General features: G+C 44.7%; 1 protein-coding gene across 2 annotated transcripts in view; it reads right to left on the reverse strand.

The window, feature by feature from the left end:
* The window catches only part of LOC115192284 (desmoplakin), a 37,270-nt gene that overhangs the window by 5,221 nt on the left and 16,732 nt on the right, over positions 1–15,317 (reverse strand). The window contains exons 17-22 of one of the 2 annotated variants that reach the window (XM_029750599.1): positions 14,998–15,191; positions 13,399–13,561; positions 13,221–13,304; positions 12,996–13,103; positions 9,619–9,717; positions 274–2,100 (exon numbers count right to left, since the gene is read on the reverse strand). In XM_029750599.1, the coding sequence (XP_029606459.1) occupies positions 274–2,100; positions 9,619–9,717; positions 12,996–13,103; positions 13,221–13,304; positions 13,399–13,561; positions 14,998–15,191 (2,475 nt within the window). The remainder of the gene's footprint in view (positions 1–273; positions 2,101–9,618; positions 9,718–12,995; positions 13,104–13,220; positions 13,305–13,398; positions 13,562–14,997; positions 15,192–15,317) is intronic. The other variant, XM_029750600.1, reaches the window with a different exon arrangement.

Here is a 15,317-nt window from a genome sequence, read left to right on the forward strand (position 1 = left end):
ATATAGGATACACAGATTGCATTTGCATTCGTTTTTTTTCTTCAATCTCACAATTGAAGATGCAAATCTCAACACATACAAGGATGCATGCCTTGTATGTGTTTCACAATAAACAAGCAAAGGCAGGCATCTACATGAGGTTTGCCAGCATGCAAGATAAACGATTGTCTGCAGCCAGCTAAAGCTATTCCACCAACTAACTAAATCAGTATAGTCTGATTTGGAGAAACACAAAACAGTCTGACATGAACCTCTGAGGTTCAAGACAAGTACCTCAAAGACCTGACTCTGGAGTTGCTCTATCTCCATCCTGAGTTTCTCCCTCTCCGAAGAGAGCTCTGCCACCAGGCTCTGGGTATCCAGGCTGTTTCTCAAGCTGCTCTTCAGCTGCAGCTCCAGGCCAGTGATCTGGGCCACCAGCTGGTCATCAGCCCCCTGTCTGGTCCTCAGCAGCTCCTCCCTCTCATGTTTCACCCCCCTCAACTCCTCCTCGAGCCGCATTCGCTCTTTGGTCAGGGTCTGGGTCAGGGTCTGGAGACGCTTGTGTTCTATCGCGCTCTCATTGATCACTCGGCTCTTCTCCTCGATGGTCTTGTAGAGTGTTTCGTTACGGAGATTAGCCTCGCGGACCTTGGCCTGCTCCTGGAAGAGATGCTGTTGGAGTGACTTCAGCTCGGAGCTCAGAGACGCCAGACACTCCGTGGAGGCTTTGAACTCCTTCAACCTCCTCTCTAGTTCCTCCTGGAGTTTCCTGTGCTCCTCTTCTCCCCTCCTCCCCACAGTTTTGGCTTCCTCCTGACTGCGACGCAGGGTGGCGATGGTGCTGGTGTACTCCCGCATGGTGTGGTTGGTTTTCTGGAGCTCTGTCTCCACGTGCCTCCTCTTGATCACCTCCTCCTGGCTGGTTCTCCTCAAAGCCTCCACCTCCCCATCTAGCCTTTCAAGAGTAGCCTGCAGTTCCTTGACACGTCCCTGTAACCTGGCTACACTCTCCTCTGCCTTGTTCTTCTCACCGCTCACCTTCTTAAACTCTGTACAGATACTAACCAGCTCCTCCTCCACCTCCCTCAGCCGGGTCACGGCCTGGGAGGGGGAGGTCTGCTTACCCTGAATCTCCCCCAGGAGCAGCTCCATCCTGGTCCTCTCCTCCTCCAATGCTCTCCTCCTCCTCTGCTCCTCGTCCAGGCTGTGTGTGAGGAGGACCAGCTGGCCGCTACTGTCCTGCAGGGCCTTGGTGAGCTCTGACACCTCCTCTCTATACTGACTACTGTCCTCCCCTCTCTGCCTGACTAATATCTCCACCTGCGCCTCCAGCTCCCTTCTCCTCCGCGCCTCCTCTGTGACCACAGATCTCTGAGAATGGGCCTCCTCCTCCGCTGTCTTCCTCTGCTCCTCGGCCTGTCTCAGAGACACGTTCAGCCTCCTGAGCTGGTCCTCCTGGTCCCTCCTATCAGCCTCTAGCCGGTCACACTGCAACTTGATGCCCTGGTCCACCTCCTCCCTCTGGGAAGACAGGTGCTGGATGTCCGTCCTGCAGATGGTGATCTGGGACTCGTAGCTGAGCTTTAGGTTACTGATCTCCACACTGCATTGTCTCCTTACCTTAGACAGCTCTTGCTCCAGCTCTTTGAAGCGTTGCACCTCCTCCTCCAGCTGCTTCTTTAACCGCTCTGCCTCCCTCTCCCGGTCCCCCACGCTCTTCTCCACCTCCATCTTTGCCCAGTTGGCCTGCTCCAACTCCTTCTGCCTTCTCCTCAGCACCTGCTCGTGCTCATCTTGCTGCTCCCCGTAGCGCTCATCCGCCATCCTCCTCTTCCTCTTCTCCTCCTCGTTGAGGGAGGTGAGGCGGGTCACCTGCTCCTGCAGCTCCTTCAGTTGGCTGTGGGTGGAGGCAAGGGAGTCCTGGGTGGCACTGCACTGCAGGGCCGTGCTCCTCTTCACCTCCTCCACAGAGAGGAGCTGCTCCTGCGACTGGGACAGCTCCAGCCGGTAGCGGACTAACGCCTCCTCCAGAGAACTGTTCTTAGCGTTGTGGTCCTCAATGTCCTCTTTGAGCAGCCGTAGCTCCTCCTCCAACAGGTCGATCCTGGTGTTACGCATCTACAGGTGGAGGAAGGAAGGATTAGGGTCAGGTAGAGTGGATAATAATATTTCCAATGTATTAATTGCAACTTGGCAAATAAACTTGAAACTATAATGAAACCCCTACTACAAGGTCTAAAACAGGGGTGTCAAACTCAATCAGCACAAGGGCCATATTGAAAAAACACAACAAATTTGCGGGCCAGACATAGCCTATTATGTTTGTTTTTACAACAAAAAAAACATCTGCGACACAAAATATGGCCCTTCATAATGTCCACTTATGTACCATCGTGGCACCCTTGCACTTTTTTCAAGTAACTCATAATTTTCCCCAAAAATATGTTGAAATTGACCAGAATATTTGGTCTCCACAGTTCTTTATTTCACTGATAATTTACGGAACCTTTTTTTTTTTACAGAACTTAATATATCCATTTAAATCAGAAAATAAACTGAAATGGTATTGATAAAATTACTGACACCCTAGACTTAATATTTGGTAGCACATCCTTTGGTCAAAATAATTGCAATCAACTGCTTCCTATAGCCTTCAATGAGCTTCCTGCACCTCTATACTGGCAGTTTGGCCCATTCTTCTTGTGCAAACTGCTCCAGTTCTCTCAGATTTTAAGGGTGCCTTCCCCGAACTGCTGTTTTCAGTTCTCTCCACAAGTTTTCAATGAGATTTAGATCTGGACTCATTGCTGGCCACTTCAGAACAGTCCAGTGATTTACCTTGAACCATTCCTGGGTGCTTTTTGAAGTGTGTTTGGGGTCATTGTCCTGCTGGAAGACCCATGACGTTCAATGGAGACCCAGTTTTATGAAATTGGGTCCGACATTACGCTCTAAAATGCCTTGGTATTCTCCTGATTTCATGACGCCATGCGCACGTTCAAGGCACCCAATTCCAAGGGCAGCAAAGCAACCCCAAAACATCACAGAACCTCCTCCATGTTTGACTGTAGGGAAGATGTTATTTTCTTTGAAGGCTTCATTTTGTTTTCTGTAAACATAGAGATGGTGTGCTTTACCAAAAAGCTCTAATTTGGTCTCATCTGTCCACAGCACACTCTTCCAGGAGGATTTTGGCATGTTCAGGTGTGTTTTGGCAAATCGGGCTTACTATGTCTCTTACTCAGCAGTGGGGTCCTCCTGGGTCCCCTACCATATAACTGCCTTTCATTGAGTTGGCGACGGATGGTGCAAGTTGAAACTGTCGAACCTTGTGTCTGAAGGTCAGCTTGAATCTGTGTGGCAGTTGATCGACGTGCTTTCTCCACCATTCAAACAATCCTTCGCTGCAATCTTCCATCAAGTTCTCTTGCGGCCACGTCCAGGGTGGTTGGCTACAGTGGCATGGGCCTTAAACGTCTTGAAAACATTACGTACGGTGGAAACAGGAACATCAAGGTCTCTGGAGATGGACTTGTAGCCTTGAGATTGTCCATGCTTGGCTACAATCTTGTGTCTGACCTCCTTAGATAATTCTGTTTTGCTTTCTTTTCTCCATTCTCATTGCAGTACACACAGTGACACAAAACAGGAGAATGAGTCCTTTTCTCTATTCAAACTGGTTGAATGAGTGATTTTTATATTGGAGGCACCTGCAACTCAACCCAGGTGAGTTCAAATCCAAAGTAAAGAATCCCCTGCTTGAAATCTAATTATTTCTAACTACTTCTTGAAGGTGCCAATAATATTGCCCAGGCCATTTTAGGATTTCTTTGTGGAATAAGCTAACATTTAGTAAATTATTCCGATTTTTTTGTGATGGTCAACTGCAAACCAAATACATACAGTTGTGGATACCAAAATATTCAACAGTTTTCTTGAAGAAATTGTGCATTATTAGAAAAAAGTGCAAGGGTGCCAATAGTTTTGGCCATGACTGTACATAGGATCTTGTATTATAGCATTTTTAACATATTAAAACAAAAGAGATACATTTAAACATTTAAACTTTTTTTATACTTTGTTTTTATTGTAGGAACACAAAGTACAAATAAAGTAAAATAAAAGAACAACAAAAAAGATCTGTCAGTTACAGTGCACGTCATACCGTCATCATATTAGTTACATTGACATCTTTGAATTAGACCTTTTTCAAGTACGAAACCCCTTTTTACCAGTATTCCTGACCTCTCTCCTCTTGTGTTCTTAAAGCAAAGGTCATAGGCTCCATGTGGTGTATTTCTTTTACAATGTCTATCCATTGTGTCACTGTGGGAGGGTCTTTTTGTAGCCATTTCCTAGTGATAGCCTTTTTACTGGCTGCCAGTAGGACCTTCAAGAGGTACTTTTCTCTATTGTGTAAGTTATCAGGTATTTCAACCAAGTACAAAGAAATGAATGTTTGTTCTATGTCAAATCCCATTATTTTTCCAATGTTAGATCTTATTTCTCCCCAGTAAGTTTCGATTGTGGGGCAAGTCCAAAAGATATGAGAGTGATCCACCCTCAATAGGCCGCATTCTCTCCAACAAGGGTGTAGGGAGCCAGTCTGTTTTGATTTCAGTTTAGGTGTTATGAAGAAACGTATAACATTCTTCCAACAGAATTCTCTCCATGACCTTGAGTTGGTGGAGCTTTGTTGAGTCTCTAATATGTCCAACCATGTTTCATTAGTTATTTCAATGTTACGTTCCTCTTCCCATTTCTTTTTAATATAGTTTGTAGAATGTTTCTTTAAGGGTTGAATACCCATGTAGAGATTTGAAATAGTTTTTTTGTTACTCCCCAAGTTGTATGCGTTAGTGAATACTTGGATTAATTTTGGAGGTGCTCGAGGGTCAGTCACTTTTATCTCCCTTAACAAATAGTGTCGAACTTGTAGGTATCTGTAAAAGTCTTGTTTATCCAAGCCATGTTTTTTACTTAGGCCCTGGAAGTTATCTTGGTCCCCATTCCTTATAATTGTACTGAATGATGTGATGCCTTTCTGCGTCCATTGTTTAAATATGCTGTCCTGTGTTGCAGGGATGAAGCTGGGGTCGTATGCGGGCCAACTCAGCAGTTTGATCTCTCTGTCTAATTTATTTTGCTTAACTACCCTATACCATGTCTTCAGAGAGAAATGAATCCACTGATTTTGTCTACTGTATATTTCTATTACCATGTCCTTATTTCCCAAAACTGACTGTATCACTTCTTTGTTGAAACCAAATCTTTCCATAACTTGGAATAGGTAATCCCATCGCACTGAATCAAATGCTTTTCTGCATCTAGACTGATTAATATTGCACTTGTCTTTTTCTGAGTAATGTGGTCAATGACATGTAGTGTTCTCCTTATATTGTCCTGTGTCTGCCTATTTTGTATGAAACCAGTTTGATCTCCGTCAATCAATTCTGGGATTATGTTCTCCATTCTTTTGGCTATTATTGATGCATATAGTTTATAATCCGTGTTAAGAATTGCGATAGGTCTATATGAAGTGCATTCCTTCTTATCTTTACCCTCTTTTGGGATTACAGATATGATGGCCTCTCTCCATGACGGTGGGAGACCCCCCTCCCGCAGAGTCCAGTTAAAACAGGCCTTAAGTAGAGGTGTTAGTTGTTCTCTGAAGGTCTTGGACCATTCTGAAGGGAAGCCATCAGTGCCTGGAGACTTGTTTACTTTTAGTTGAGATATTGCTTTATTAATTTATTCGGTGGATATTTCTAAAGCTAGTCTATCATTTTGCTCTGTCCCTATTGAGGGGAGATCAAGTGAGTTCAAAAAATGCTCTATTGTCTGTGCATCTGCCTTCTCTGGTTGCTTGTACAGATTTGTGTAATATGATTCAAATGCATACTGTATTTCATCTAATTTGCATGTAATCCTCTTTGTTTTGGGGTCTTTTATTTTGAAAATGGTATTCTGTGCTTGTTGTTTCCTGAGTCTCCATGCTAGTAATTTGGTTGCCTTTGAGCCTGCTTCATAATATCGTTGTTTCAGGAACCTGAGCTTTTTCTCTACTTCTTCTCTGTAAATCTGGTCAATTTCCTGTTTTACCTTTTGAATCTCTCGTAATATAAGAGGGTCTTTGTATTGACTATGAGATATTTCTAAGTTTCTTAGGGTTTCCTGTAATTTCATCAGTTTCTGTGCTTTAATCTTTTTCTTGAGATGATGTGGCTATGATCTTTCCTCTAATAACCGCCTTAGCTGTATCCCACAATGTAGCAGGAGATACTTCCTCGTTATCGTTCTCCAGATAGATATTCAATTCTGTCTATTGATTCCTTGAATGCTGGATCATTCAGCATGCTTGTATTAAGTCTCCATATAGTATTTATTGGTTTGCTATCAAGGTGTAGAGTAAGGTAAACTCCATTATGATCTAATAAGTCGTTCTGCCCGATCCTACAATCCTTAAGCCTGTGTCTATCTGCATTGTACATGAAAAAGTAGTCTAACCTGGAGTATTCAGTGTGGCGGGCTGAGTAAAAAGTATATTCCTTATCGGTCTTGTGGGTGTCACGCCATACATCGAGCACTCCTAGATCCTGCAATGTCCTATTGATCTTTTTAGCAACTAGACTCATTTTCCTATTTTGATTTGTGCTCCAATTTTGAATTTAAAATTGTGTTAAAATCCCCTCCACAGATAAGAGTGCCAGAGGATTCTGTGGCAATTAAATCAAACACCTTCCAGTAGAAGACCATGTCACTCCCTGGGGGTGCGTATATATTAAATAATGTAACTTCCTTGTTATCCAGTTTACATTTAACAAGTATAAATCTACCCTCATTGTCTTTTATTTCTGACATAAACTCAAAATTAACTGAATTTGGGATCAAGATTGCAACTCCACTTCTAACCATTTTGTAAGAAGAAAAAAAGTATTCCTATATCCCATTTTCTTGAGTTTCTCGTGTTCAGGTGTGGATAAGTGAGTTTCCTGCCAGAATAGTATGTCAACTCTCTCCCGTTTCATCTTTGCTATTACCTTACTTCCCTTGATGACACTCCCCAGTCCGTTTGCATTGAGACTTACATTCCCGATGATGCATCAATATAAATAAAATAAAAACTGTGCACCTTATCATGAGCCTAAAAATGAACGAAAAATCAAGAACGATAATAAAGTAAACCAAAGTGGGAAAATACTTTGGTATTTAGACTCCCATGTCAGACTGTCTCTTGCCTCTGGGGTTTGAGGGGATGAGCCTGTCCGCAGGAGGGGCCCCTCGCTCAGATATGAAAATGCGTGACGTAGTCACAAACAAGACCTGTTGGAACCGAAAATAATAAGGGCGCCTATTTCGTCGCTTATACACATCGGTTAATAACAAGTGAAAACTATATCGGTCATGCGTGCATATCATGAATCCTCCCCTTGAAATGCCCTTCTGTCACCCCGTTGTCAATGTGTCATTAATACTTTGTTAATATATGTTATTAACGTGATGCTACTTAGTGTGTTCATAAAGAACACATACTTTTGGCTACTCACCCTTGTTCAGCATTGGGGGAAAATAGGGGAGATATTTTACCTATTGCGATGTCAACCGTAACAACCCAACATCTTAACAGCTCGCGGTAACTATTCATTCTGTTAAATCCGATTCAGTGTCTTCCATCTTCCCGTTGGAAATGCCTGAGTCTTTCTCGGATGTGAACGTCCTCTCGCCGAGGTGGTTTCCCTCCTCTCCATGACTCTGCTGGTCGACAACGATCCATGGGAGAGCCTGCTCAAGTCTTTCCGCCGGTGATGTCGCCTTTCTCCTGGCGGTATACTCCACTGGGATGCCCCTCGACTTCAGGTTCTCAGTCGCCTCGTCTGCATGCTCGTATGTAACTGGGCCATTTTCCAGAAATACCCACATTTTTGCCGGGAATGGTGTTTGGAAGCGAATACCCTTCTCTTTAAGTGCTTTCTTAATTGGAGTGTATTCTTTCCTTCTTTTCAGTATCTCTCCCGCGTAGTCATGATCAAAGAACACTCGTTAGGCCTTGGAAGTTAACAGGCCTTTTCCAAGTTGCATGTAAGACTTTCTCTTTGACTGAGAATTTAAAGAACCGTACTATTATGGATCTTGGTGGGGCGCCGCTGGGGGGGTTTGAGGCCAGAGCTCGGTGTGCTCTCTCGATTCCCAGGTCAGTGTCGTCTTCAAGTATGTCTTTGAATAGACCCTCCATGAATTTGGGCATAGAGTCTTTTTCTGCGCCCTCTACTACGTTATAAAGTCTAATGTTTTTTCGACGTGAAAAACCTTCGAGTTCTGCCACTTTTGCCTGTAGTGCGTGTTGGCCTTTCAGTGACTGTTCAAGTATTTCCTTGACTGCGGAGTTCCATGTGTCCGTTTCCCCAACGCGCTGTTCTGCGTCCCCCATTCTTGTAGATATGCTGTGAAGTTCTAATTTGTTTTCTTCAAGTTTCTCGTTAATGTCCTTCTTGAACTCATTTAGTTATTTTCGTACATCTTCGCGAAGTTCCTCTCGTAAGCCTGTGAGCACCTCGCGCGATTCCTCCTTTATCACGTCGCGAAATGAGGGTTCTTTTGCTGCTGCTATCTTATTTGCGCTAGCATTAGCCATCTCGGGTTCATCGACGATTATATCTTCTGCTGTCTTGTTACGGGCTGTTGTTGTAGCTCCGTGACCTTTTCCTATTTTCCCCTTTTCCATTTTGTGTAAGTTATTATAATGCTCAGAGTAAATACTTGAATTTAGGGGGGGGAAATACCCAAGCGATGTGCAGTATGAAAAACTAGGCAGCCATTTCCTAATTTGCGTCACCGGAAGTCAACGTTTAAACTTCATTTGAATTTTTTTTTTGCACAACATGGCGCAATGGTGCAGTTGAATGCAGTATTGCTGTATGACCACTCAAAATGTCTTGTAGTTGAGTAGCCAGCCAAGGCTACTGCTCAAACATTGCTGTAATGTTGCCTCCGCTGCGCGCGGTAAACGGGACACACTAAAGCAGCACAATTGACCTTGAATTCACCAATGGGAGCACATCAGGCTGTAATTTCATGAAGTAGATCACTCAACTGTAGACTCATTTATACTGGCTTGTGAGTCCTATTGTCCTTTAGTAGTAATTTATACCCGCATGTGAATCCTTTATCTTATAACTTTTTGACAACCAACATGACATATTCTGTAGGCTACAGCAATGACCCATCGGAACCGAATCTTGGCATGGTCATTTAGCCTACAACACCTTTAAACTTTCGGTCCGGTAGAAGACTCGATCAGTGCCAGTAGTGATGATATGATACAGTGCACTGGCTGGCTTGTGTGTAGGTGTGTGTGTGGGTTTGGGAGGAGGGGGGTGTGTATGGCAATGCCATTTGGCATGCAGGACGTTGGCAGTGGTTGCTGTGACTTAGTAGTGCAGCGCGTCGCGGGCATTATGGAAGCGGGCCAAAATGAATTGACAACATAAATCATTGTGCGGGCCGGATAAGACCTGTGTCACGGGACGGATTTGGCCCGCAGGCTTTCTGTTTGACACATGCGGTCTAAAAGCTCATTGTTGTAAAAACACAGCGGAACAGATTGAATCTCCAGTTCCGTGTGGTTCCTCTCAGTACCTTGAGCGTCTCCATGTTATTGTGTAGTTCTCCCAGGTATTTGTTGTAGTCACCAGACAGGGTGAGCAGCTCTATGTAACGGGTCTGCAGCAACGTAGTCTGGGAAAGAAAGTCAACAATGCACAGTTAAATAACAGAGACACACAATAACACAAACCACTAAGAGACAGAGACATACAGTGCCTTCAGAACGTATTCACACCCCTTGAACTTCAAATGGATTAGATTGAGATTTTGTGTCACTGTAATCTAAAAAAAATCCTTCCCAGCGTGAAATCGTTCCCAATCGTGTTCTGATTGTGATGTCATGCTGAAAAATTTCTCCCAGCGTGAACATTTTCCCGGTTCAGTGATTGTACATGCATCTCTTTATGTGGATGGCTGAGCTCGTGCGGATGAATTCCTCTCACACCCTCTCTCGACCTCAAAAAAACGATTCTGTGGGCAAGCGCATATGCTTCACACATCTGCCAATCAATGTTGGCCAGGAGTATTGACACTGACCAATCAGAAGCTTGTTGAGGCATAAGGTCAGCATATAAATACACAGATTTGTGCATCAAAGTGCCGAGGGTTGATGTGAGAAGGGATTTTTTGCAAATGCAAAGATTTGGGCACTACTTTTTCGATTGACAGTGCATATATATTTGTTCGTTAGTTAGTGAGATAGCTAAATCAAGGGCGAGGGAGGGTGTGAGAGAAACATCCGCACAAGCTCAGCCATCCACATAAAGAGACGCACGTGCAATTATTGAACTGGGAACATTTTCACACTGTGGAAATTTTACTACATGACGTCACTATTTCACTCTGGGAAGATTTTTAGTTGACACCCTACACACAATACCCCATTCTGTCGAAGTGGAATTGTTTTTTTTCAAAGGGTTATGTTTGGGGCAAATCCAACACAACACATCACTGAGTACCACTCTTCATATTTTCAAGCATGGTAGTAGCTACATCATGTCATGGGTATGCTTGCCATTGGCAAGGACTAAGGATTTTTTTGGGATAAAAATAAACTGAATAGAACTAAACACAGGCAAAATCAGTTCAGTCTGCTTTCCAACAGACACTGGGAGACAAATTCCCCTTTCAGCAGGACAATTACCTAAAACACAAGGCCAAATATACACTGGAGTTGCTTACCAAGATGACACTGGTTGCATCACCACCTAGTATGGCAACAGCTCGGCATCTGACCGTAAGGCGCTACAGAGGGTAGTGCGTACGGCCCAGTACATCACTGGGGCCAAGCTTCCTGCCATCCAGGACCTATATAATAGGCTGTGTCAGAGGAAAGCCCATAAAATTGTCAGAGACTTCAGTCACCCAAGTCATAGACTGTTTTCTCTGCTACCGCACGGCAAGCAATACCGGACCGCCAAGTCTGGGACCAAAAGGCTCCTTAACAGCTTCTACTCCCAAGCCATTAGACTGCTGAACAATTAATCAAATGGCCACCGGACTATTACATTGACCCCCCTCCCCCACCCAGTTGTTTTGTACACTGCTGCTACTCGCTGTTTATTATCTATGCATATTCACTTCACCACTACCTACATGTACAAATTACCTCAACTAACCTGTACCCCGCACACTGACTCGGTACCGGTACCCCCTGTATATAGCCTTGTTATTGTGTCACTATTTTTTTTCTTCGTTTATTTGGTAAATATTTTCTTAACTCTTCTTGAACTGCACTGTTGGTTAAGGGCTTGTAAGTGAGCATTTCACAGTAAGGTCTACACTTGTCATATTCGGCGCATGTGACAAATAAAGTTTGATTTGATTTGATTGTGGAAAAAGTCAAGGGGTGTGAATACTTTTTGAAGTCACTGTAGATACTGAGTGGGTTGTGTGTGGTTGTGTAACAGAGAAATAAACTCAGCAAAAAAAAAATGTCCCTTTTTCAGGACCCTGTCTTTGAAAGATAATTCGAAAAAATCCAAATAACTTCACAGATCTTCATTGTAAAGGGTTTAAACACTGTTTCCCATGCTTGTTCAATGAACCTTAAACAATTAATGAACATGCACCTGTGGAACGGTCATTAAGACACTAACAGCTTACAGACGGTAAGCAATTAAGGTCGCAGTTATGAAAACTTAGGACACTAAAGAGGCCTTTCTACTGACTCTGAAAAACAACAAAAGAATGATGCCCAGGGTCGCTGCTCATCTGCGTGAACCCGCCTTAGGCATGCTGCAAGGCAATAACGCATGCCAGGGCAATAAATTATAATGTCCGTACTGTGAGACGCCTAAGACAGCGATACAGGGAGACAGGATGGACAGCTGATTGTCCTCGCAGTGGCAGGCCACGTGTATCAACACCTGCACAGGATCGGTACATTCGAACATCACACCTGCGGGACAGGTACAGGATAGCAACAACAACTGCCCGAGTTACACCAGGAATGCACAATCCCTCCATCAGTGCTCAGACTTTCCGCAATAGGCTGAGAGAGGCTGGATTGAGGGCTTGTAGGACTGTTGTAAGGCAGGTCCTCACCAGACATCACCAGCAACAACGTTGCCTATGGGCACAAACCCACCGTCGCTGGACCAGACAGGACTGGCAAAAAGTGCTCTTCACTGACGAGTCACGGTTTCGTCTCACCAGGCATGATGGTCGGATTCGTGTTTATCGTCGAAGGAATGAGTGTTACACCGAGGCCTGTACCCTGGAGCGGGATTGATTTGGAAGTGGAGGGTCCGTCATGGTCTGGGGCGGTGTGTCACAGCATTATCGGACTGAGCTTGTTGTCATTGCAGGCAATCTCAATGCTGTGCATTACAGGGAAGACATCCTCCTCCCTCATGTGGTACCCTTCCTGCAGGCTCATCCTGACATGACCCTCCAGCATGACAATGCCACCAGCCATACTGCTCGTTCTGTGCGTGATTTCCTGCAAGACAGGAATGTCAGTGTTCTGCCATGGCCAGCGAAGAGTCTGGGCCCTTTTGGATTGGAGGGTGAGTGCTAGGGCATCTGTAAGTCCCCCAGAAATGTCCGGGAACTTGCAGATGCCTTGGTGGAAGAGTGGGGTAACATCTCACAGCAAGAACTGGAAAATCTGGTGCAGTCCATGAGGAGGAGATGCACTGCAGTACTTAATTACTTACTTAAGTTACTTTTGATTTTGACCCCCCCTTTGTTCAGGGACACATTATTCCATTTCTGTTAGTCACATGTCTGTGGAACTTGTTCAGTTTATGTCTCAGTTGTTGAATCTTGTTATGTTCATTCAAATATTTATGCTAAGTTTGCTGAAAATAAACACAGTTGACAGTGAGAGGATGCTTCTTTTTTTGCTGAGTTTAGACACACATTTTAAAGTATCTTTGTTGACTGGATGTTGTGATTGCTGTTACCTCCTCAGTGAGTTTAGTAGAAGGAGATTGTAGCATGGTCCTCTTCATATGGATGTTTAGTAGAGTCTCTAGACCAGCGCTGTATGAGGCCAACTCCAGCTCATAGTCCTAAAGACATACAGTCACATTAAAACAAATGTACAACGCAAACACATTTTATTACATCACAGAAATGTTAGGACAGACGAGTACTGTTAGACATAATGAGTCAGAAATGGTCTGTACCTTGATGGAGTTGACGCAGGCGTCAGTGTCTCCAAGAACACTCACCACACTCTCCCTCTTCCCCTTGATCTCAGAGTTCAGCACCTAGACAGACACATAGATTCATATGTTGGGTTAAATTGACTCCAATAGACATTGAACAACTGGACTGTTTATTTTCTTTTTTTGATTGATTGACCTTCTGCTGGTTGAGGTGTTCGTTCAGGGCTGTGATGCTGTCTATCTTGGTGGCCTGCAGCGCGTCATGTTTCTGACGAGTAGCACCGATCCACTCACTGAGGACTGAGCTAGTGGTTGTGTACTGCTGGAGCAGATGGAGGTACCCCTCCAGGTCCCTCAGTCTGAGAGAGAGGGGAAGCAAGATACAGTTTTTGTAAATAGATTATTTAAAAGTATGTTTTTTTAAGTAATCGAAATGTAAAGGAAGGGTGGATCAAAAAGTTGTATTGGTGTGGAGAACAGGAAGTCTGTAAACAAGAATCAGAGGGACGACACACAACAAAACAGATCAAGCTAGGGAGTGAGACATACACTATATTTACAAAAGTATGTGGACACCCCTTCAAATGACTGGATTCGCAGCCATGCAATCTACATAGGAAAACATTGGCAGTAGAATGGCCTTACTGAAGAGCTGAGGGACTTTTAACGTGGCACCGTCATAGGATGACACCTTTCCAACAAGTCAGTTCGTAACATTTCTGCCCTGCTAAAGCTGCCCCGGTGCTGTTAGTACTGTTATTGTGAAGTGGAAACGTCTAGGAGCAACAAAGGCTCAGCCGCGAAGTGGTAGGCTACACAAGATCACAGAACGGGACCTTGAAGTGCTGAAGTGTGTAAAAATCACCTGTCCTCGGTTGCAACACTCACGACCGAGTTCCAAACTGCCTCTGGAAGCAACGTTAGCACAATAAACTGTTCGTCAAGAGCTTCATGAAATGGGTTTCCATGGCTGAGCAGCCGCACACAAGCCTAAGGTCACCATGCGCAATGCCAAGTGTTGGCTGGAGTGGTGTAAAGCTCGCCGCCATTGGACTCTGGAGCAGTGGAAACGCATTCTCTGGAGTGATGAATCCCGCTTCACCATCTGGCAGTACAATGGACGAATCTGGGTTTGGCGGATGCCAGGAGAACGCTACCTTCCCCAATGCATTGTGCCAACTGTTAAGTTAGGTGAAGGACGAATAATGGTCTGGGGCTGTTTTTCATGGTTCGGGCTATGCCCCTTAGTTCCAGTGAAGGGAAATATCAATGCTACAGCATACAATGACATTCTAAAGGATTCTGTGCTTCCAACTTTGTGGCAAGAGTTTGGGGAAGGTCCTTTCCTGTTTCAGCATGACAATGCCCCCGTGCACAAAGCGAGGTCCATACAGAAATGGTTTGTCGAGATCGGTGTGGAAGAACTTGACTGGCCTGCCCAGAGCCCTGACTTCAAGCCCATCGAAAACCTTTGGGATGAATTGGAACGCTGACCGCGAACCAGGCCTAATCCCCCAAAATCAGTGCCTGACCTCACTAATGCTTGTGTGGCTAAATGGAAGAAAGTCCCCGCAGCAATGTTCAAACATCTGGTGAAAAGCCTTCCCAGAAGAGTGGAGGCTGTTATAGCGGCAAAGGGGGGACCAACTCCATATTAATGACCATGATTTTGGAATGAGATGTTCGACAACCAGGTGTCCACATAATTTTGGTCATGTAGGATATGTCTATTGTAGTGAGAATGAGATAAGGAACCGAAAAGGTGTAGATAGATAAGTTAAAGATAGGTCCATACCTAGAGTCTATCTGGCTCTGGATGCGTCTCCAGCGGTCAGACAGCTGGTTGACCTGTTCACTGTATCTGGACAGGTCCACGTCACACCTGTGGAAGGCACCGCCCACCTGGCCATTCCAGTGGACCGCCTTCCCCAGCTCCGTCTCCATGGAGACCAGGACGGCCCTCTTCCCCTCCAGCTCCGCCCTCATACTCTACACACACACACACACACACACACACACACACACACACACACACACACACACACACACACACACACACACACACACACACACACACACACACACACACACACACACACACACACACACACACAC

This window comes from Salmo trutta, chromosome 4 (genome assembly GCF_901001165.1).
Source record: "Salmo trutta chromosome 4, fSalTru1.1, whole genome shotgun sequence".
NCBI classification, from domain to species: Eukaryota; Metazoa; Chordata; class Actinopteri; order Salmoniformes; family Salmonidae; genus Salmo; species Salmo trutta.